Genomic DNA, 23900 nt, shown 5'->3' with positions numbered 1-23900 from the left:
AACTTTATATAGTATTAGAAATACTAAGAAAGCACTTACAAAATCATAAAATATTCACTTTTTTTCACATGAGCACAATTCCCATTTATACAATCCTAGACATAATCCTTCTACCTCTGTGAAGGGTGCACAGTTTACTCTTTTTTAATTTTTTTGACAAGTCATTAATTGGATGTTCCCAGATATAATTTTAAAAGGAACTAATGTTCATCATTCGTTGATAAAGCAAAAGGTTAATATATGCCATTCTGATTCATTCTGCTTAAATTTCTTTCTGGTGTCTAAAGGTTTGTTAGAAAATTTAGAAGACAAGTCATAAAAATATTATTCCTTATTTATAATTTACACTAGAAATTTGTATGTGACTAACGTAGGAACAATAGAAGCCTGGTGTTATCTTTCATAACTTTCTTATAAATAATGCAGCCCTGTCAAGTTCATTTTCCTAGTTGGCGTTCTCTGAAGTACGCCTTTTCCTATTTTTGTTATGTTCCGTCAGACACTGGTAAATCTAAATCCCTTGGAGAATAGCTCTCCCACCCTCGTGTCTGTCTCCAAGGGAAAATGTAATCTTCTTTCAGTCATCTAATTAGGAGTAGGAGTCTCTCTGCTGCAGGCATCGGACATCAACGCAGGTCTGATGAGCCCGTGTGCTGACATCAATGAATACTTTATTAAATTACACACTCCCCTAAGCAGGCATGAACTTCCAGAGCCCTCATATTTTATGCACCATTGCGCTAACTCCCAGCTTCCTGAAGTTGGAGATGTCCCCATGAAATAGAGAATAGAACATTCTCTTGAGGTTATGAAAATAATATATGCATATATATTAAGATCACAACAAGGTGTTTGGCATATTGTTAAAAATTAAGTTTAGTCTGATTTTTGACAAGTGATAAGTAGTTGGAATCAAAGAAGAAATAAGACAGAATACATTGTGTACTGGCAAATTATTTAAAAGATTAAAAAAAAAGTGAAACCAATGTCTCAGAGTTGAATAAAAGAGCCAATGATTGAAATAAAATTTTAAATTATTGACTCTATTCTGACTAATGCATATTTTAGGTATATAATTAATACGAAGTAAGATGTCTTTCCTGTACCATTTATAAAATTACATATTCTTAAAAGTTTTTAATTATTTAAGCATTTAATATTTGATAAAGAAAATGCAATGCAGGTAAGTCTCACTCATTATCAAGCAGCCATCCTAACAGATGGGAAGTTCTTCACTATGGTTTGGGTACTTTTAGGTATCATCCTATATTCCATCTTTTTGATAAATTTCTGTGACTTTTGACAAGTACCTGTGACAAGTCAGTGTTTTTCTAAATTCCAAGTCTGGTGTAACTTAGTAAATAATTGTACTTCTTACTTTTAATATTGTTGTTGTTTTTGTTGTTGGTGGTGGTTGTCGGACTTGTATTCTGTGCCCAGACCCTGTCCCTTAGCTCTTCTGCTCAAGGCTAGAACTCTACCACTTGAGTCACAAGCAACCTTCCAGTTTTCTGTTGGTTAATTGTAGATAAGAGTCTCATGGGCTTTCCTGCCCAAACTGGCTTTGAACCGCAAGCCTCAGATCTCAGCCTCCTCAGTAGCTAGGATTACAGGCAGAGACACCTGCACCCAGCACTTTTACATTTTTCAAGAGCATCAAATAAATGGAAATACACATCATATATAATGTTTTGCTTTGTACATAATGTATTTGAGATTCATCCAAGCTGTTTCATGAAAGAAAAGTCCATTCCATTTCGTATTCATTTATCCATTCATCTGCTTGAGAACATTTTGATTGTTCACAGGATGAAATGTTTATGAACCACGTAGTGATTATTGCATAAAGTTTTTCTGTTAATGTATTTATTTACTTTTTCCTAATCAGTGCCCGTAGTGGAACATTGTATCACATGATTAGTGCATATGGAGATTCAGATATAGCAATTTTGTTTTCTGAAGTAGCTATGGTATTTTGTACTCCTGCCCAGAAAGTTACAGGAGATCTACCTTCTCTACATATTTTGAAATTTTTTCTTCATGTATTGGGAAATGTAATTTCCTAATACATTAGATGCAGATTGAAGGTAGATAAATCTTTTATTCCTAGTTTGAGAAGTTTTTTACTATAAGGAATGTTGAATTTGGAACTTATTTTAATCTTCAGATAATGAAATAGTCAGAAGTTATTTAATTCTGTGTACAACATTACTACAATGATACATTTATTCTTGTTGAACCAAATGTATACTAAGCATTATGTATTAAAAAGCTTTCTATATTGCTATGATCTATTTTGCAAAATTTTGGTTAAGGATTTAGGTATCGCTTTATAATATTTATTATTCTTCAATTTCATGTCAATCTTATAATGCTGGTTTTTTTAATTTTTTTATTGTGAAAATACTGTACAGAGGGGTTACAATTACATGGGCAAGATAGTGAGTACATTTCTTATCAAGCATTGTAGCCTCCTCCTTTGTTTCCCCTTCCCATCCCTTCCCATCCTCCCTCCCCTCCCAATCCCCCCCCCCAAGTTGTAAAGTTCTTTTTTGACATGACTTGTACTTCTCATTGTTGCAACAGGTCCACCTGTATCCTTATTTAAATGACTTGTTTTTCCACTTCCCTTCCACAAATTATACCGACATCAAATACAGTGAAAGCAGGGGTTATACTGTGGGGGAGGGACATACAAAGCAACAAAGAAATAATCTTACAATTGCATTAGAAACAAATGCATGAAAGAAAAAAACATTTAAAATATATATTTTAGGGTTCGTTTTCCTAACATCACCGTATCTGCCCTTTTCTTCTTGACTCATTCATATACTAGATATTGCAAATAAGGGAAATCATGGGACCTGTGCTACTTTGGGCTTGGCTTACTTCACTTAATATAATTTTTTCCAAATCTTTTCATTTCCTAACAATGGGGCAATGTCATTCTTTCTGATGGAGGCATAGAATTCCACTGTGTATATATACCACATTTTCTTGATCCATTCATCTACTGAGGGGCATCTGGGTTGGTTCTAGATCTTAGCTATAATAAATAATGCTGCAATAAACATAGTTGTGCTGGTAGCTTTAGTGTGGTCTTGTTTGTAAACATTTGGGTAAATGCCCAAAAGTGGGACTGCTGGGTCATAGGGGAGCTCTATGTGGAGTCTTTTGAGGAAACTCCATGCTACTTTCCAAAGTGGTTGAACAAGTTTACACTCCCACCAACAATGAAGTAAGGTTCCCTTCTGTCCACATCCCCTCCAGCATCTGTTGTTATTAGAGTTCTTGATTTTTGCCATTCTAACTGGGATGAGGTGGTATCTTAATGTTGTTTTGATTTGCATTTCTTTTATGGCTAGGGAGGTTGAGCATTTCTTCATGTGTCTATTGGCCATCCTTCTTTCTTCTTCAGAGAAGTTTCTCTTTAAGTCATTAGCCCACTTATTTATAATGCTGGGTTTTTTTTTGTTGTTGTTGGTGCTGCTGGTGTTGGTGGTAGGGCTTGAACTCTGAGCCTGAACACTGTCCCTCAGCTATTCAGCACAAGGCTAGAGATCTACCACTTGAGCTACAGTGCCACTTCCGGTTTTCTGGTTTTTTATTGGAGATAAGAGTTTCACGGACTTTCCTGCCCAGGCTGGCTTTGAACCACTATCTTCAGATCTCAGCCTCCTGAGTAGCTAGGATTACAGACATGAGCTGTTTTGTTATTTTGGTGTGGAATAAAGATGCACTCATAAAATGTATTGTTTTATTATAATTTGTATGTGTGTGTGTGTGTGTGTGTGTGTGTGTGTGTGTGTATTCCTACTTGGTTGTGTTAGAATTTGAAGACAAAAATGGTCAAGTTATATGATTACAACTCAAGTGACAGAAGGCTAATAATGTCAGGAGCTTACATGTGTACTTTCCTCAGGAAGTTTCTAATTCTTCCATGTTTTATATTCCTCATCATGTATTCCACATGTTTTATTTCTTCTCTGATAGTTGTCTTGCCCCTCCTTTGTTAAAAAATTGAAATCTTTTACACTTTAGAGTTTCATTATATCAGATGAAACTACCATAATCAAAGATTAGTTGAACTACAAAATAAGGTTAAATGAGTGAATACATAAGTACATATGTTAAAAATCTTTTTATAATTTTTATATAAAATAAAGTAGGAGGTCCACTGAGTGAATATAGGGGATTCCATTCTAGTACACTTTAAAATATACTCTTCCAAAAATAATAAGAACATAATATAATCTTCCATTTGTCAGATGATTACCATTCCATATGATAGGAATAAGAAAGAGAAAACTTAGCCTAATAAACTGAGCCTTTTCTTTATCATCCCCTTGTCTCCAGATAACAATTACTAAATTTGCTTAGGGAATGGTAGAAGATAAGAGAATACATTAAAATGACCGCTAAAGGAAATCTTATGTGAGTGTGTGTGAGCACTGTTGTACCAATTAAGACACCACTCCACTTGTGGCTCTTTGATGGTTAGTTGGAGATAAGAGCTTCCAAGTCTTTCTTTTCCTGGGCAGGCTTGAAGTTGAGATTCTCAAATCTCAGCTTTCAGAGTAGTTAGAATCAGAAGAGTGAGCCACTGGCACGTGGCTAGAGGGTTTTAAAACAAAACCAACTTAATCCTTTAAAGGCCCTTAAGAATTTGCCTGCACACAAAGCTGTGCTGAATGTATAAATGGAGACAGCAAGAAGATGTAACCATTATCCAGGACAAAGATATCTATCTAAGGAATAGATGATAAGTGAGTTCCTTATCCCTTCAAACAAGAGCTGCCATGCAGAAATGCAGATTGTATCAGTTCAATGTATAGGAGTTCAGTATATATATACTTTTGTGACGTCACCTTTCAAAGGAGCAGGGGGATGCTGACAAGCTCACTGCTTCACAGGATAATTTACAAATAGCTGAATGAATGGTCCATTATAGATTGTGGCTTAATGATCCAGAATGTGGATGTGCTCTATGGTTTCCAGCTCTGTTCATAACCTATTGCAGTCTTCCTGAACTAGTGATTCGCTAGCCCCATGGGAACTGGGACTGGATGTAGATCAAGTATGCAATTGGTGCACCGACTGATGTATGTCATCATTAGTGTCTAAAAGAGTAGTGTACACATTTCATCTCCTTTGTGCAGTGTAAGATTTTGTTTCAGTGATTAGTTTTACATTACTTTGCATTCTGTGACCAAACAATTCAGTGAAGTAGAATGATAAACTCTCGTATTTAATTTTAAAAAATTAACACATATTACTTCCACAAGGGGAATTTTATTGTGACATTTTAATTCATGCATACAATATATCCAATGCATATATTGATTATATTGATTATATATATGTGTGTGTGTGTGTGTGTGTGTGTGTGTGTGTGAGAGAGAGAGAGAGAGAGAGAGAGAGAGAGAGAGAGAGAGAGAGAGAGAGAGAGAGAGAGAGAGAGAGAGATTGCCAAAACAGGTGATTATAACACTTAGCAAATGAAGAATGACAAACTGTATTTCATTTGGACTCCGTGATAATGGAATCTAAAATCCAGGATGTTAGAGTTAAGATCAAAGTATGACATACATGAGGGCAGAAAGGAAACCACTAAATAAATCAGCATTTCCAGAGGATTTTTGCTATATTTTTGTTAATGTTTATTATTATAGTTTCCATTAATTGTGCAAAGGGGTTCGTCAGGTTTGAGTATTATGCACCATGGTCAGGGACACCCCTTTTTTCATATTCCTCCATAATCCCCCTTCTCAACTTATATAAGTCATTTTTCTGTCTTTTTTTATTAAATAAATTACAGGTTTAACTCAAACATACCTGCTACCCACATTGTTCTTTCAAATAAGTTAACTATTGAATGTTTGTTCTTAAGGGTCCTTGAAGAGCAAATTCATACTTAAAACTTGACATATCCATGATATATTTCAAATAAAAAACAGTAAGTGGAATTTATCCAGGAACATTTTAAAAAGTAGTTTTAAGAGACATTCCTGAGCATATACCTTATTGCCTACTTCTGGACATTTCATAGTCTATAGTTCATAAGTTTTGAACTACATCAGAAATCTCTACTCTAAATGGGTTCATTGGTATATCTCTGGAAAGGAGCCAGGATTTCTTCAAGATAAAAGCAGTAAAGTATAACATTTAATGTTGATAACATCTAGTCATGCTAAATTACACAAGACATTTCAGAACAGTACAAGAGGAATTTGATGACCAAGTTATATTCCTGGTTATAATACTAGCTGCTTGTGAGCGAACACAACATAGGACATTACTCTTGAACCTTTCATAACTGTCACATTATCCTATAATGGAAAATTGTCTAGCTTACTTTGAAGTTGAGTCGAAATGTTATGCTTATATATTTGTTACTAAGACCAGTGTACTCTGTGTTTAGATACAGTACAGGTAGAGCTAAGGTCTCACAGTAGTTTTAGAAGCCAATGGATATACTTAATTTCTTTTGAAGTTAGAGAAAGGTTGAACTTGTAAATGAACAAAAAAAGGTCTTGCAATGCATTATTAATATATGAATCTCTGGGAAAGTAGCATGAAATATATATATATATATATATATATATATATATATATATTTGGGAAAGTAGATGATGAGAACAAACTGCCTAAGGCCCTGAAAGTCATAACACAATGCTAGATAGCTAGTAGAGAAAATTGTTCTTGAAAGTTTATCTGACTTAAATTCTACATTAAAACTGATCTGGACCTAGATTTATATTTGAGCTTATCTTAGAAAATTAATGCACTCCCTCCTGTTTCCAAGCTGTATTAGAGCTTCATGCTTTTGGGGCAAATGATCTACCACGTAAGCTCATAGCCTCATGCCTTCTGACATTTCCACATTCTTTTCTGTGGTTGTTTTTGAGGTAGAGTCCTGCTTTATGCCATGATTGGCTTGGGCTACGATCCTTCTCCTTGTTTTCCCCATTTCCCTGAGGAATAAAAAGTGCATGCTACTATGTCCAGCTAAGGTGCTTTCCTGGAGCTATGATAACAGTTGAATGCCATTGTGCCCAGGTACTGAGTGACATGGAATATTGCAAATATTTATGCCCAAGCTGGCCTTGAACTCAAATCTTCTAGTCTATCCCACTAAGTGACTAGGATTACAGACTTAAGCAATCACATATTGTTTCTGGTGTGTGTGTAAGAGAGAGAGAGAGGGAGAGAGAGAGAGAGACAAAGACACAGAGAGAGACAGAGAGACAGAGAGACAGAGACAGAGATACAGGGAGACAGAGACAGAGAGGGAGACAGAGACAGAGACAGACAGAGAGAAAGACAGAGAGAAAGATAGAGAGACAGAGATAGAGAGACAGAGAAAGAGAGAGACAGAGAGCTTTGCACTTCCCCTATGCATTCTCTTCCTATACTCATGACCCTATTGCTCATTGCATGCAACAGAATCTACTCCATTGTATTGCTATAACTGAGTCTAAATCTTAAACTTATTTGTAGTCATGTGCACATACACTCACACATAGCACACACACACACATTGTCACTCTACCATTTACCTCACCTGAGCATGATTTTCACAAGCAAAAAATTCCCTTAGACCACCCATAATTAAAGTAGGTGCTCTTTCCCTCGCTGCCACATTCTCAGTGCATCCATTATTGTTACATTTGTGAGATCCATATGGCCAGCTTCATGGGCAGGAAGAGAGCACCATAAATATTGCAGAGAGAAAATAAACATGAGTCTCAATGATGCCAGCTACAGAACAGAAATTCTAACCATATTTCAAAGTCCAAAGCAAACATCATGATTTGTTCAAGAAAGGGTTTCTAGAATTGCTCCAAGCACGATAGTTTAATAGTTAATATATTTTCACATAAAACAACATATTTCTAGATTCTATTGCCTGTATTAGCATAGACACTTTTAAGAAATAAAATAAATGTTATGAGGAAGGAAATAAACTTTGAATCCTTCTTCAGTTGAAAACGATGATGAAATAATTTAGCATTTAGTCAAATATTATTACCAAGACTTAGTCTGTCCTCAAGAAGATGGAATTTACATGATTCTGATATTATAGTTCAGCTACAGTCTTATAATCTAGGAGAAAGCCAGGTGATGGTGGCTTACACCTGTAATCCTAGCTACTAAGGAGGCTGAGATCTGAAGATCAGGGTTCGAAGCTATCACAGGCAAGAAAGTCTGTGAGACTCTTATTTCCAATTAACTACCAGAAAACTGGAGGTGGTTCTGTAGCTCAAGTAGTAGAGCACGTGCCTTGAGCCGAAGAACTGAGGGACAGTGCCCAGGCCCAGAGTTCAAGCCACATGACACACAAAACAAAACAAACAAAAAAATAGAAGATCTGTTTGTATAGAATGAATTCCATATAAAGATGAGAAAGATTATTTACAATTGGGTTTTCTAATATTACAGAAATATCAAAACAGAAATTAGTGTTTATATATATTTTCTCAATCTTGTACATCTTAACCCTGTACCACAAATAAATGCCTCAAATTCTATTATATTATCAAAATTCTAAGATATTAGAGCACAGAATTCTAGAATGCCACAAAATTCTGTTCCATAATTCCTATGTTTATCCTCATATAGATGACTATATGTATATTTTATTTTATTTTATTTTTTGGTGTTTTTTTTTTTTTGGGTCCGGTCGTGGGGCCTGAACTCTGGGCCTGGACGCTGTCCCTCAGCTCTTCAGCTCAAGGTTAGCCCTCTACCACTTGAGCCACAGCACCACTTCCGGCTTTTTTCTTATGTGGTGCTGAGGAATTGAACCCAAGGCCTCAGGCATGCAAGGCAAGCGCTCTACCACTGAGCCACATTCCCAGCCCTATATGTATATTTTAGAAGACAATGATATATCTCCATGTGAAGGCATCTTTGATTTGTATGCATGACTGACAATATTTCCAATTTCCAGTATAACAATGAAAACACCTTTTTTAAAACCATTCAGTTTTCCTTTCATGTATCAACACTGTAGAATACGTGCCTCAATTTAGTTCACACAGTATGTATTACTGTGTATATGTAAGGTCTGTAGAAATGACTTAGAAGATGAATGGTCTTTAGTGGATGTTTTTCTTCAAGCTTTGCTTACCTGCTCTATAAGTATCTTTTACTAACAATAATGTCTTCAATGTAAAATGATCCATCTCTGGTGAGAAGTATAAATGAAATTCCCAAGAGCTCTCTCTTTTCCTCTCTCCTCTCCATTCCTTCCACCTCTCTCTATCTCTCTCTAGATCTCTGGAGTTCTTTATGCATTGTTTTACAGAAATAGCTCAACTCCTGGATCAAAGAAAATGTAGAGGCCTGATGGCTTTATCCAAATATCTTCTCGTTACCTCTTGAACAATCTTGGTTTCAGTTTCCACAGAAGGAAGTAAATCCTAGTTCAGTAAAATGAGACTTTGTGGAAGCAGCAGGTGTAATGTCACAGCTGTATTGGCTCTGCAACTTGATCATGGAGCAAGACACATCTGGGACTGTCACATTTGCTGCTGAGTTAAAGGTTGTGGAAGAACTCTGCAATGCTCCTCATCAGCCTGTTCACAAGAACCTTATAGATAATGGCCACATCATGTCATGTGGCTAATTAACCAGTGCTTTGCAATTCCCTCGCCATACGCTTTATCTTCCTACTACTCTGAATTTATGTAGCTTATATCTGCCTTTGTAAATTATCGTGTGAAGGCATTATTAGCACAAAGCAGAGCAGCAGAAGTGTTTTACTGGTTTGTGTTCAAGTCACATTCCTGGAGAATAAAATTAATTTCAAACAGTTCTGCTTGAAGGAGAATTTTAACCTGAGAAGAATAGCGAAGACCAGAGCTCCCTGGCGTTTGTTATGCATTGGGAACCATCCCAGCCAGCTGTGATAACTTATAGGAGGCTATCAAGGTATATTACTCAACGAAGGTGTAATTATCACCTTTGAAAAATGTCTTATAAGAATTGCATCACCCTAAATATAAGATTAGGCATAAAATGATATAAATGCCTATTGACATATATATATATATATATATATATATATATATATATATATATGTTATTTTTTGTCATAGTGGGGCTTGAACTCTGGTATGGACCTGGGCCCTGTCCCTCAGCTCTTCAGCTCAAGGCAAGCACTCTACCACTTGAGCCACAGTACCGCTTCAGGTTTTCTAGTGGTTTATTGGAGATAAGAATCTCACATTCTTTCCTGCCTGGGCTGGATTTGGACCATGAGCCTCAGATCTCAGCCTCCTTAGTAGCTAGGATTACAGGTGTGAGCCACCAGCTGTGGGGTGACATTTTTTTTTCTCCAAATCACCAACATTCCTTCCTATGGGAAAGGTTTTACAAAAAGACTATTCAGTCTAATTAAATAATGTTTCACGAAAACTTTGTATGAAGCTCTATAAAGCCTTGATTTAAATTTTTCAATGATGATTTATATGTTTTCTAAGATATTAGAGCACAATAGATAATATGTAAAGAACTCTGAAAAAATATGATCTAGCATATAGTCTTATTTTATTTGAATCCTTAGTTTCATGTTTTGATTGAATTATCTCCCATGCTTCTTTGACCTAGTGGTATAAAATGGTGTTAGCTGCATAAAATGGAAAGTTTCAGTATGCACTGTTTCAATTAAATGTTTAAATATCATCAGACTGTATTTATTGTATGAAATTCTATAAGAATTTAAGGTATCTACCCATGTAGGCTTTAGTTTGGCCTGAATAATATTTAGTTTTTTCTATGACTGTTTTAATAGGTGTTTTTTTAAAACTAGTACATTAAGAACCTAGTGAGCATAATCAATTGCCTGAAAAATGACAAATTGTTTTTATTAAGCCACAGAAGGGTTGTAGAGATAGCTGTAATCTGTGGAGACTTAATTAGTAATTGAGATTCATCAAAATGCCTCCGATAGTACATTCTAAGAACTGCTTTGCTTGGATGCATATCCAAAAAATTTCACAGATTTTATCAGAAGTGATGTGATGAATATTTTAAAAAAATCATCTGAACTCTTTTGTAACAAAACTGACATAAAAGCAAAGAGACATACTTTAAAATACATTTACAAAGGAAAATACAGCACACTGTGTGGCCAGAAGAAAAACTGCTATAGCATGCGAAGACTTGTACCAAATTGTCTGGTTTAAAATAATACAGAAATGACTTAGCGATATTTACAAGCCATGTCTGATCTTCTCCTTCCTTGAAGTCACGGCATCTTTCCTTGTGCTGTCAAAGTCATTGCTGTGAAGCACTGAGACATGAGCACAGTCAGAAGCGCATTCTGATGATACAGTTAGGTTTGAGGAAGACCTACCATTTTGGTATCTAACCATGTGGACCAGATGTACTGACCACATCCAAAAGCATTTTTAGAAGTGCAGAGTACTGTGACCTTCAGAGTTTACCATTTGATTCAAGAATTCTGAAAGTACAATGGAATGTAAGACATTGCTCTATGGGAAATATGGGAATGTGTAATGGTAAGAGATGGTTTAAGAATTTTTGAACTGCATCTAACATTTGAGTTACATTATGTTTGAGATGAAAAGACTATAGCCAGGTGCCAGTGTCTCACCCCTGTAATCCTAGCCACTCAGGAGGCTGAGATCTGAGTACTGCGGTTCAAAGCCACCCTGGGCAGGAAAGTCCATGAGATTATTATCTCCAAGAAACTACTCAAGCCAGAAATGGTGCTGTGACTCAAGTGGTAGAGCACTAGACTTGAGCACAACGAGGCTCAGAGTCAATACTCAGGCCTTGAGATTAAACACCACAACAGACCAAGAGAGAGAGAGACAGGCAGACAGAGGGAGAGACAGAGAGACAGAGACAGAGACAGAGAGAGAGACAGAAACAAAGACAGGGACAAAGTCAGAGATAGAGAGACAGAGAGAGAAAGAGAGACACACACAGAGAGAAATAGGTACAGTTATGATGTATGAAGTGGGCTGGGAAGATGGCTCAGTGGTAAAGAGCTTTCCTTGCATGCATGAGTCTCTGTGTTCAATTCCTCAGCACCACATAAGCAGAAAAAGTCAGAAATGGCACTGTGGCTCAAGTGATAGAGCACTAGCCTTCAGCTAAAGAGCTGAGGGAAGTGTTCAGGACCATGACTGAGAAGATGTTTGAAGTTTAACTTAACAAAATTAAATTTATTATATGGAAATTATATTACTCAATTTTATTTTTTAGTATTTTTGTTTGATTTAATCAACTAGTCTTTTTAATTATAAGACTACATCTAATATTAAACAAGTCGAATAGGTCCCTTATACAATAAATATTTATATTCTAAAATTGACTTTGATTTGCATCAACAATAGTATTATCGATTCATAAAGATTTTTATAACACGTTAGTTACTTTATTCAAGAAACACCTCAATGGGCTTGGTGGTAAATGCCTGCAATCTTAGATATGTGGAAAAAATATAGAAGGATGAGGATGAGACAGCCTGGGCAAAAATTATCTCAAAGAAAAAAACAAAACAAAAAAAAGAAGCAAACCAACCAACCAAATAGCACCACCAAAATACTAATCACAAACAAACAAACAACAAAACTCCTGAAAAACAAACAACAACAACAAAAGCTGAGCATGGAGGTATATACCTGTATTCCCATCTACATAGTGAGTTTATGTAAAAGGATTGGTCTGAGGCTAACTAGGAGATTCAGAACGAAAAACTTCTTTGAAAAATGCACTAAAATCAAAATGGCTTGGGGTTTTTGCTGTAGCAAACACAAAACTACAAACTCAAATCTCAGGATCACCATCATTTGCTGATACCCTTATAATATACCTACCAACTTCATTTACTAATGAGTATTCAAGTTTCTATAGTTGAGAAATTACAGGGAAATTAAATTAGTTGGGAAATTAACATTTGAAAGTTTGAAAAAGTTGTAAATAATGTGAAATTTTCTTTTGTAAATTATCATCTATTTCCAAATGTGGAGCTGAAATACACATTTCACATGTCATATTTCCTGTGGTAGGCATGTTAAAAAATTCTAATTGATTTTATACTTGGTGAAGTGGGTTTTGAAAATTTAATTTCGCTAACACCCTGGAGGTTATATTTTAAATAAGAAAGATTGAGGACAAGAAATCTTGTTGGTAGATATTGAAAACTTTTTAATCATGAAATTCTGATCACTGAAAACAGCAGGGCAAATTGAGGGAAGGGTTCAATTGAGAGGTTAGCAAAACCCCCAAAGCATAGGATACACATTTGATGATTACATTAAAGCTTAAGAGGTAAAGTGGAGAAGTCATGTTCAATAATATGAGTAAGGCTGTAGGGGAATTAACTAGTTGTAATTCTAATAAATAAGTAAAATTCTGAAATGTCTTAGCTCCAAAGAACAAATGAACATGCCCAAAGAAAAATAAAAGGGAAGTTTAATATAAACTTTCATATGGTGCTAAATAGGTAGTTCAATATAAATTTCTATTTTTATGTAAACTTGTATTCTCTTTTATTTTTTTGTCAGAAGAGGACTGTGGTAAAAAATCAGGACTAAAGTTTGCTAGGAACTAGGCAAATTGGGGGCACCCTCCTATTCCAATTGGCAGTGCCCTCCTATTTCAATTGGCTTTAATATTTTTGTTTATTTCTTTTTATCTTTATACAAAGGAGTTGCCATTCAACCAAGTATTTCATGAATACAATGTGTGTTGGTTAAGGACGTTTCGTTGAACATTCTCATCCCTCCCTTTCGATCTCCTTTTCTCTCATTTTTCTTATTTTTGTAGGATATACATTGAATTTTTCACTGAGATTCTACCTTACCCCAGTTAACAGGAATATAAACAATAAGGTAAAATGAAACCCCAATATACTGCTGGTGGGAATGTAAACTTGCTCAATCACTCTGTAACACTTTCAAACAGAATTTACCCAGATGCCTCTCCATGGATGAATGGATCAAAAAAAAATGTGATATATATACAAATGGAATTTCACTCATCTATTAGAAGGAATAATGTTACATCATTTGCAAAGAAGTGGGAAGACTTAGAAAAATTATGTTAAGTGAAATAAGGCAAGCCAGAGAGACAAAGCTTACATGTTTTCTCTCATGTGGAAGGTACAATTAGTTTACAAATATATAAGTAAAAATTTGAGTGGTACGCGAGTGTATACAATATATTAACTGAAATAGAATAGAATCAAGGGAGGACTCGGTGTAATTCCTTAGAAAGGTAACAATATTATTGCTATATATTATATATAATTGTATCTATTGCTATATAGTATATATATAATACATTGTTATATACATTATATATGACACTATTTAGTTTTTATTTTTGTTCTGGCTGCCTTGGATTGCAATCTTCATTCTATATCTTCTAAATAGTTGGAATCACAGAGTTGGCCCACAATAGCCCACAATGGACTTATTGTTTGTTATGGGGATTTTGCTCCCAGTTTTTTTACCCAAGCTGAACTCCAGTCATCATTGAATCTTCACGTTCCTATTAGCTTGCTTATAGCTGTGTGATACCATGTCTGGCCAGTAATCTTACCATTCTTTGCAAATCATTTCTAAATAATTCGAAATAATTATTATAATTCTAAGTAATAATTTCAAAATTGTTTCTAAATCATACTTTTGAAAAATATAATAAAATAAACTGTAACCCCTCTGTGCAGCATCTTTACAATAAAATAAAATTTAAAAAGGAGAAGAAAAAATGTATAAGACAAAATGTCCCTAATTCAGGGCAATATGTGCAATATATCTGCTATAATTCATATATGTATCATAAAATATATGAAATGCAATTATTTTTCTATAGATAAATTATCTCTTGTGTACAAATTGTGAAATAAAAACAATTTGGTTATGAAGATGTCAATCATGACGTGTGTGTGTGTGTGTGTGTGTGTGTGTGTGTGTGTGTGTGTGTGTGTGTGTGTGTGTTTGTAAAATGACCTGGGATTTTGCTATAGCCAATACAAGGCTATGAACTCAAATCTTAGTATCACTACCATTTGTTGACACCCTTATATATACTATCCAACTTTATTCACTAAGATTCAAACATCATGCAAATTAGGATTATTATAGGATTGCTTTTATAAAATATAAACAGAAATGTTATCATTAAGCAATGGAAAGAATAATAATGAAAATCTACCCTCCTTATGTCCACGTATCCTTTCACCAGATATTGGTGACTGTCTTTTAACAGTATGGGTAATTTGATAATTGTATTTGAAATTGGTATCTATGAAGAACATAAGCACTAACCACTAAAAAAAAAGACTAAAAATTGAGGAGGAGAATGTTGCAGTGTAAATTTATAAACTTTAAGTGTTAATTTTTTAATTAACACTTATTTGTAGACCATGAATTGAATTTTATAATGTGTGGTTGAGGGAGAAAGTGGAAAGAAATGGAATTCAATGTATTTATATACTATTTTGTTGAATGACAATACCTTTGTACAACCGCTTAAAGATAAAAATTAAACTAAAATAAAAAATAAAAAATATAATAATTCAAGTAGAAAAAAGAAAACAAGAATAAATTTTTGAATTCTAAATAAGTGAACACTTTTTTTGCACAAACTTCCTACTTTTAAGAAAAATGTATATATCTGCAGATACTGTCCTGCCCTTTCTGATATCGAATAACAGAGACATACCTTTTTGCTTAGAGTATAATCAATTTGAATGTCTGTAAAGTCAGCACTTTGGGACATAAAATTGTTTTATGCATCAGAAAATTGCTAAGCTCCAAGTAGAGTATTATATGACATATTTGAGTAGAGTATTATATGACATATTTGAATGGAATGTAGCTCTATCATGCTGTAGAACTTAATGTGCTATGAGGATCTTGTTTTTATATGATACACTCCAGGGAAATATTGCTTTCCCATTAATCTTATTCCTAAAGCACAGTATCATTAACCTTCAATGTTTTTTGGTAATAAAACAAAAAAGTAAACAGACTGCTACCAGCTAATTGTAGATGACAGCATACATGTAAATGTCAGCTTACCTAGAATATGTCCTCATACAAAGGTGTGAAATCCAGAGCTTTGGATTTATAACACATATTATTTCTAGAAATCAAATATATGTTATTAAAATTTTAAACTCCATACAAAATTTTAAGCAAAATGTTGCAAAATAGGATAAATGAAAACAAATATTTAAAGTTATACATTAATCAAGCCAGATGCCCCTCAAGGTGAATCAGCAAATGAAAATGTGATACACACACACACACACACACACACACACACACACACAATCAAATTCTATGCTTGCATCAGAATGAATGATATTGTTCCATTTGTAAGGAAACTGGAGGACTTGGATAAAATGATTAATTAAAGTAAGCCAGACCCAGAGAAATATAAGTTGCATGTTCATGTTTTTCCTCATTTGTAGTAATTATCTACAAGTAAACACAATGGATGGTAAAAGACAAAAAATATATACTTGGACATGATATATTAAACAAGATTCTAAGCATTCACCCAGTGAAACCAAAGGAGCATATTCTAAAGATGGGATCACAAAGGCCTAATAGCTATATGCATTTTATCATATAAAATGATGTTTATCAACATAAACTCCAAGAAATGGAAAGCTTTTTGTTATTTATTATTATTATTATTGCTGTTTTTGATTTGTTTTTTTGTGGAAATTACCTGTAATATGGTAATGGAGTATCAGGAGTACAATAACGAACAAGAAATGAATCCTCTTTATAAGCCTGTAGAAAGAATCAAGGCATGCTAAATGAATCATATAGTATAGGAATACACATGAAATGTTTGAAAGAAAATCTTCAGAATCATCGTTTCCTCAATTTTAGACATTTTGCCAGATAAATAGTATTTCTCAAAGCTTACCAGTATTTTGTGAACAAAAAGAAAATAAGCATTTCAGTATCTATTATTAATAAACCATTGTCATTTTAAATTTAAAGTGACAACTAAGAGCCACCATGTTGTCAACTGACTTTTTTATTTGTTTGTTTGAAGCCTTGGAGAAACATGTGCAAATCATTGATGAAATGCTGGAAGCCAGTTGAAATACAGTGAAACACAACCCAGCCCAACAGGACTGCTTTCTATCTCTTCCTTCCGCCCTGGGCCTTGGCAGCAAGTGAAATATGAGAATATATCAATTGTTAAGACTGTCGCTACTCTGGGTGTGCTTGCCACATCCCTGTTCTCCAGAGATAACCTTCAAAAGGACTCCTGTGCCCCAACAAAGGTTTGTAGGTGCCTCAGTACCAAGGAGTGATGGGAAAATCCTGCATCGTCAGAAGCGTGGGTGGATGTGGAACCAGTTTTTCTTGCTGGAGGAATACACAGGATCTGATTATCAATATGTAGGCAAAGTAAGTACATTCTGAGATGTTAAACATGTCCATTCTTACTTTATGTGTCTTTTTAAGGAACGTGGAAAGCTTCAAAATGGTGATTCTTAAGAAATTTGATTCTCAAAAAAATGTTTTGTTTTGTTTTTTGTTGGTTGTTTTTTTTTTGGGGGGGGGTCCGGTCATGGGGCCTGAACTCTGGGCCTGGGCGCTGTCCCTCAGCTCTTCTGCTCAAGGCTAGCACTCTACCACTTGAGCCATAGCACCACTTCCGGCTTTTTTTTCTGCTTATGTGGTGTTGAGGAATCGAACCCAGGGCATCATGCATGCAAGGCAAGTGCTCTACCACTGAGCCACCTTCTCAGCCCTCCAAAAAATGTTTTTTAATGTATGGATTATGTTTGAGAAAATAGGGAATGAATGTAATATACAAACTTGTTTGATTGAATTTATCCTGCCCAACAACTATGGATTAGGGAGCAGCTGGAATTAAAGCCTTGAAACTCATAGATAAAAAGTAATGAAGAGAATATATTACTACAGTTATTTGGAAGACCAAATTATATTCACACACATATGTGCATACATATACACATTTATATTCAATTGACATTGGCTTCAATTAAGAAAATGCAATGTATTATCACAGATGCTTAATATTCTACAAAATGGAAAGCAATTTATATGTCCAAAGAATATGAGTACTGCTTATTTATATGAGTATATTCCACATTTTTTAAAGTCATTTACAGAGAGGAAAACTGTATAATGTTTCTAGCAGATAAAAACAAATTGATTATTGGTGTATAAACTTGGAAGCAAAGAGCCCTGCTTCTATTAAATGTGTACTAAGATTTATCTTTTAAGAAAAAAATTCTGTTTCTGAGAGAATATATTTTTATTGGAACAATTTGATAAGTCTTAATATACTCCAATTATTTCCATCTTTATTGCTGCAATGGTAGTACTGCTGACTAGGGTGAGAAAGAAAGAAGCAATATAAGTGATCTGAGCATTCAGCCACACATAAAAGACTCATCACAAGTCTTATTGATTGAATTCTCAAGACCAATGTAGAGGTAGTTTATGGATCCTATAATAGAAAGCTTTGAGGTTATGACACCAATGATGTAAAAATATAATAACAATCTGAGTCATGAAAACCATGTTTGTATTTGGTTCTAACTATGTTTCTTTGCATCCGTTTACTTTCACCTAACCTTCAATGAACATTTAATAAAAGTTGGAAAGTTGATTTAATATTATATGTGATATACATTCTTGTGATACTCAATCTACTACTTACTTTCTTTAAGTTTTTCAGTGCCCATAGAAACCAGTACCTTGAAATCAAACACTGTGCATCCTACCTCCTTTTGTCTGTAGGTCTTAGAACATAATTTAGATGACTTGGTTGAGTAAATTTAGTCAGACATCTGGTGCTACTTGGCTCTCTTGCAGTGAAAACTAGTGTAGAATTTTAAATCACTGAAAATAATGAAGGCTAGTTAGTAGTCATGATATATGCATATCAATAATTTGGAGATCAAACTTAATCCTCACTAACATGCTATTATATGCAAAGAAAGCTGAAAAAATTAATGACTTTATTAATGTGTTTGTTTCTTCTTACACATTTTATGCTGAACCACAAGGTGAATGCACATTCAGTAGTATGGTAACTCAGAGTATTCACCGGCCACAGGCCTGATTTTTTTGTCTATGTTTTAAGTGTATTGAGGATCCTGTGTTTCGTAAAATTAACTCTATTTCTCTATCCCCATCGATCTACCTCTCTACCATCTATCTATCTATCTATCTATCTATCTATCTATCTATCTATCTTCTCTAGCTATAATTCTCCCTCCCCATCTACCTATATAAACACTTCTATCTATGTAGATCCTAAGGAATATATGCAAATATTTTTTGTCTACAGTATATTTATTAAATATTATTTATATTACATTCATTTTTCTGCAATTTAAAACCATATATATATGTATGTACACACACCCATATATATGGATGCACTAAAAATCAAAATTAAATATAAAATGTTTTAATAAGTGTACATTTAACAAATATAAGGTGATGTTTTTATATTTTATGTGGTATAAAACCCTAAAATCTAGTAAACATTCTCTTTTACACTATCTATAAAAAACAGATTATATTATGCTTTATTACATAAAGACTATGTAATTTAAGAACTCACTTTTTCAACTTTACTTCCTGAAGGATAGGAGCAATGTGACACTTGCTCTAAGTGTTTCAGTATCTCTAGGTTGATTTAAAGTAGTTGTTTATATGTTCTCTTTCATAGGCGTAGGAGAAGACAGTGACAGGCATCCTACAATAGTGAGCACGTTTAGGGAGTTCAGAATAGGAATCAGTATCGGGAGTCACATTCCAGTATTTGGGGCAGTAAGAAAGCTAAAATATTTACATGTATGGAAAAAAAAGAAAAAATATCATTTGGCCAAACAAGCTCTAAGTGAATATATTGAATTATTATAATGATAACAAAGTTGAAGGGAACTTAGTAGCATTCCAACAGTTACAGAAGGCTTGGTATGCAAAATTACCTCCCATATTCTTTCTCGTTCAATAGTTAACTCCCCTCATTTGGCCTTCATTTCCTCATCTGATTATGCTAGTTTATATATTTTTAAATAGCATTATTATTGTAAGATGGAATTAAATATCATTAAAATAGTGTTAGTATAAAGTGTGTTTTGTGCCCATTTGTGAAAGAAAATAAGAAATGGAAAAGGGAAAGAGAGAGACAGAGAAAGAGACAGAGACGGAGGAAAGAACATTAGTGAATTTTTAAAAAAATAACTTTTTGTTAAGACCTTTGGGATCATAAAGAATTACAAGCTTAAAGACATCCAGAAAGAGTTCTTTTTGACAATTCATCACAAATCTGAACCTTTTAATTTTATTACATTTTCTTAATGACTATCATGAGCTCAAATAACCTAGATGACTGGGTGGTCTGTGGGATAATTTTAGCACTCTGTTCCTGGAATCCTTTTGTCTTTTGTTCTAGTTCATTTAATTTTTATTAGCATCAATTAGTTGTACAAGATTGTTACATTTTATATGTCTATTTATAGATAAGATTCTTATGACAACACTTATCCTCAGCACTCTCTGTTCTATCCCTTTCTTCCCACTGCTAAAATTCCCTATCCAGATAACTTTCAATTTTCTAATGTCATGTCTTACTACAGGTTAATTAATCAAAGGGGTTCACCATAGTATCTGAATCTTGCAAATGTTACCTTTTATTAATTAACTTAAATCTATCTATCTATCTATCTATCTATCTATCTATCTATCTATCTATCTATCTATCTATCTCTGACATCTATATGAAAGAGAACAGTTGACTTTTTTCCTTCTCAGCTGGACTTTGTTCTTTGATAATTTAGTGTGCATGCCAATGTGCTCCTAGCTTCTAGTTAACTCTGGCAGAGATTCTGCTGGACCTCCCAACATGGTGAGATGCACCCTCAGGAAATGATTCTGTGAAGGTCAATAGTGTAGGATGGAGGACCCCTGTCCTGGACCTCCTCAATTGCCATAGTTTCTTTCCCCCTTCCCTCAACCCTTTAGTAAGCAGTTTATTATTCTTCTTAAATTCTTATTTATGAAGCTTTTCTCAATTATCATCATACTCTTTTCCTTGGGAATGTTCAGTAGGGTTTGCCTTTCTAAACCTAGCCCTCTATAAAAATCCATCACCACTCCTCTGCCTTAGGCTTATAATGGTTCTAGACTTTCTGTCATCCTTTGTAAACTTGAGGTCTCCAAACACCTCTATGAATGATTATCAGGAAGACCTTTTAGGTACTATTTCTTTTCATCTAAATATCCTCTAGTCAGAAAGATATTTTTAAGCATTGAGTCTAAAAAGTCTCTGCCAATGTCCTCTACATCATTCTAACACATTCATTTTGTGACTACTTCAAACTAAAATTGCCTCATTCTTTTAGCTTATTTTTGAGTAATCCCTCCACCCTCTTTGGTTTAGGTTCATTTCTAGATAAATCATCCCCAAGGTTGACTGGTGTGATGTACTTCAAACTTCTGAGTAACTAGACACATTCTAACATGCATGGCTTACTTATTGAGATGTCCTCTTACTAACTTTTTGCCAAGGATATTTTCAAACTATGGTCTTCATTAAAAACACAGTGGACAGCCAGGCAACGGTGGCTCATGCCTGTAATCCTAGCTACTCAGGAAGCTGAGATCTGAAGATCGAGGTTCAAAGTCAGGCCAGGCAGGAAAGGCCAAGAGACTCTTATCTCCAATTAATCTTCAGAAAACCGGAAGTGGTGTTGTGGATCAAGTTGTAGAGTGCTAGCCTTGAGCTGACAAGCTTCAGGACAGCACCATGCCCAGGGTCCAAACCGACAAAAAAAAAAAAAAAAAAGGGCAGTAGACAGGGAGTAACACTATAGAATAAATAGACATACTAGGTACATCAAGAACATTCCACTGACCAGAAACATAATTGCCGTTTGCTAATATTTAGCATCTTGTTGGAGCATCACCTCGGAAAGAAAATATACTAGACCAGAAAAACGAGCTTAAGAATCTCAAGACATTTGAAGTCTTTCCAGTATCTTTTTCTTACTTTGATGGAATGAAACCACAACTCAATGAGTAGGAACTTTGGAAAACTCACAAATACATGGAAATTGAAATTATCTGCCCCAATAATGTTTTGGACTAAAACAAAAGAAATTAAAATCTGTGTTGTGTAAATTAAAATGGAAACTTACCAAAATTTATGTGATGCAGCAAGTGCAATTCATAGTAGGAAATTTGTAGTATTGAATGCCTTTATCAAAAAAAGAAAGGTGTCAAATTTGTAGCTGTACATTTCAAGGAAATTAAATAAAGAACAAATTAAATACCAAAGCAAAAGAAAAAAGAAACTAGTAAAGCTAAGAGAAGAAAGAAATGTAAAAAAGAATAGAGGACAATAAAAAAATATCAACAGTACTGAGATCTGGTTTTTATTGAAAGATAAGTAGGAAAATGATAAATAGCTAAAATAAATAAGTCTAGAAACAAAAAGAAAATATTATAACCAATAACAACACAGATATTAAAAAGGTCAGATAAAAATACCATAGAAGTATATAACACAATGAATTGGATATCCTAGAGGAAATACAAATATCCATATAATCTACTATGGCAGAATCAAAAAGACCAATATTAGAAAGATAATAGAATTCAAAAAACAGCACTGAGTGACAGAAGAATAGTCCTGTAATCCTAACTATATAGGAGACTGAGATCTGGAGGATCAAATTTTTAAACCAGTCTAGGCCAAAAACCCCATCTGACTTTATCTCCAATTAAGCAGAAAAATCTAGGTTGAAGCCGGGCTGAAGAGGTAGAGAGCCAACCATAAACAAGAAAGCCGAGTGATTATGGAGTCCTCTTAGTACATGTTCCTGTCCTGGCAAAATAAAATAAAATAGAATAGTAAATAGAGTAAAACATATAGTAAATTAAATTTAAAATCTCATCAAGGAAAGTCTAGAAGCAGATGGCTTCACAAGAGAATTTCATAATTTCTTGCAAATAACTGAAATGTAAGGGGCACTTTCAGTCTGAGATCAGATTTATCCTGAACCAAAGTTAGACAAAGATATTACCCCAAAATAGTATTGCCTGTCAATATCCTTACAAATATGAAGATTATAGAAGACTATAAAAATAATTAAATTACAGTGAAAGCAGGGGTTATACCGTTGGGGAGGGACATACAAAGCAACAAAGAAATAATCTTATAAATGTGTTAGAAACAATCACATGAAAGAAAAAAAAAACATTTGAATACATATCTTAGGGTTCATTTCCCTAACATCAAATTAACTGACCTTTTCTGCTTGACTCAGACATATACTAGTTATTGCAAATAAGGGAAACCATGGGACCTATGTTTCTTTGGGCCTGGCTTATTTCACTTAATATAATTTTTTCCAAGTCTTTCCATTTCCTAACAAATGGGGCAATGTCATTCTTTCTGATGGAGGCATAGAATTCCATTGTGTATATATACCACATTTTCTTGATCCATTCATCTACTGAGGGGCGGTGGGGGGGAGAGGGTTGGGTGGGTAGAGGGGTGGATAGGATGGGAAGGGGAAACAAAGGAGGAGGCTACAATGCTTGATAAGAAATGTACTCATTATCTTGCCCATGTAATTGTAACCCCTCTGTACAGTATTTTCACAATAAAAAATAATTAAATTATTAAACATCATGGTTAAATAGGAATTGTCTTTGAGTTGCAAGGATCATTCAATTTATTCAGATCAATATATGTGATCTGTCAGGTTAACAAACTTAAAAACAAAAATTCATATGACCATTGGAATTGATACAGAGCAAAAATTTGAGTAAATTCAATATCATTTCATGATTCAAAACTCTAAATACAATTTTTGGTAAAGAAGGAATACA

At 34.3% G+C, this 23900-nt stretch overlaps 1 protein-coding gene across 7 annotated transcripts in view; it reads left to right on the top strand.

Annotated features, from left to right (window-relative positions):
• Positions 1-23900, top strand: part of LOC138841502 (cadherin-10) — a 168353-nt gene that overhangs the window by 57309 nt on the left and 87144 nt on the right. For all 7 annotated transcript variants that reach the window (XM_070042231.1, XM_070042230.1, XM_070042227.1 and 4 more), the window contains exon 2: positions 17062-17423. In XM_070042231.1, the coding sequence (XP_069898332.1) occupies positions 17193-17423 (231 nt within the window). In that variant the 5' untranslated portion in view covers positions 17062-17192. The remainder of the gene's footprint in view (positions 1-17061; positions 17424-23900) is intronic.

This window comes from Dipodomys merriami, unplaced genomic scaffold, assembly GCF_024711535.1.
Source record: "Dipodomys merriami isolate MVZ:Mamm:240054 unplaced genomic scaffold, mDipMer1.0.p SCAF_32, whole genome shotgun sequence".
Lineage (NCBI taxonomy): Eukaryota > Metazoa > Chordata > Mammalia > Rodentia > Heteromyidae > Dipodomys > Dipodomys merriami.
The sequence above is the reverse complement of the archived record's forward strand: the minus strand, read 5'-3'. Positions and strand labels throughout refer to the sequence as shown.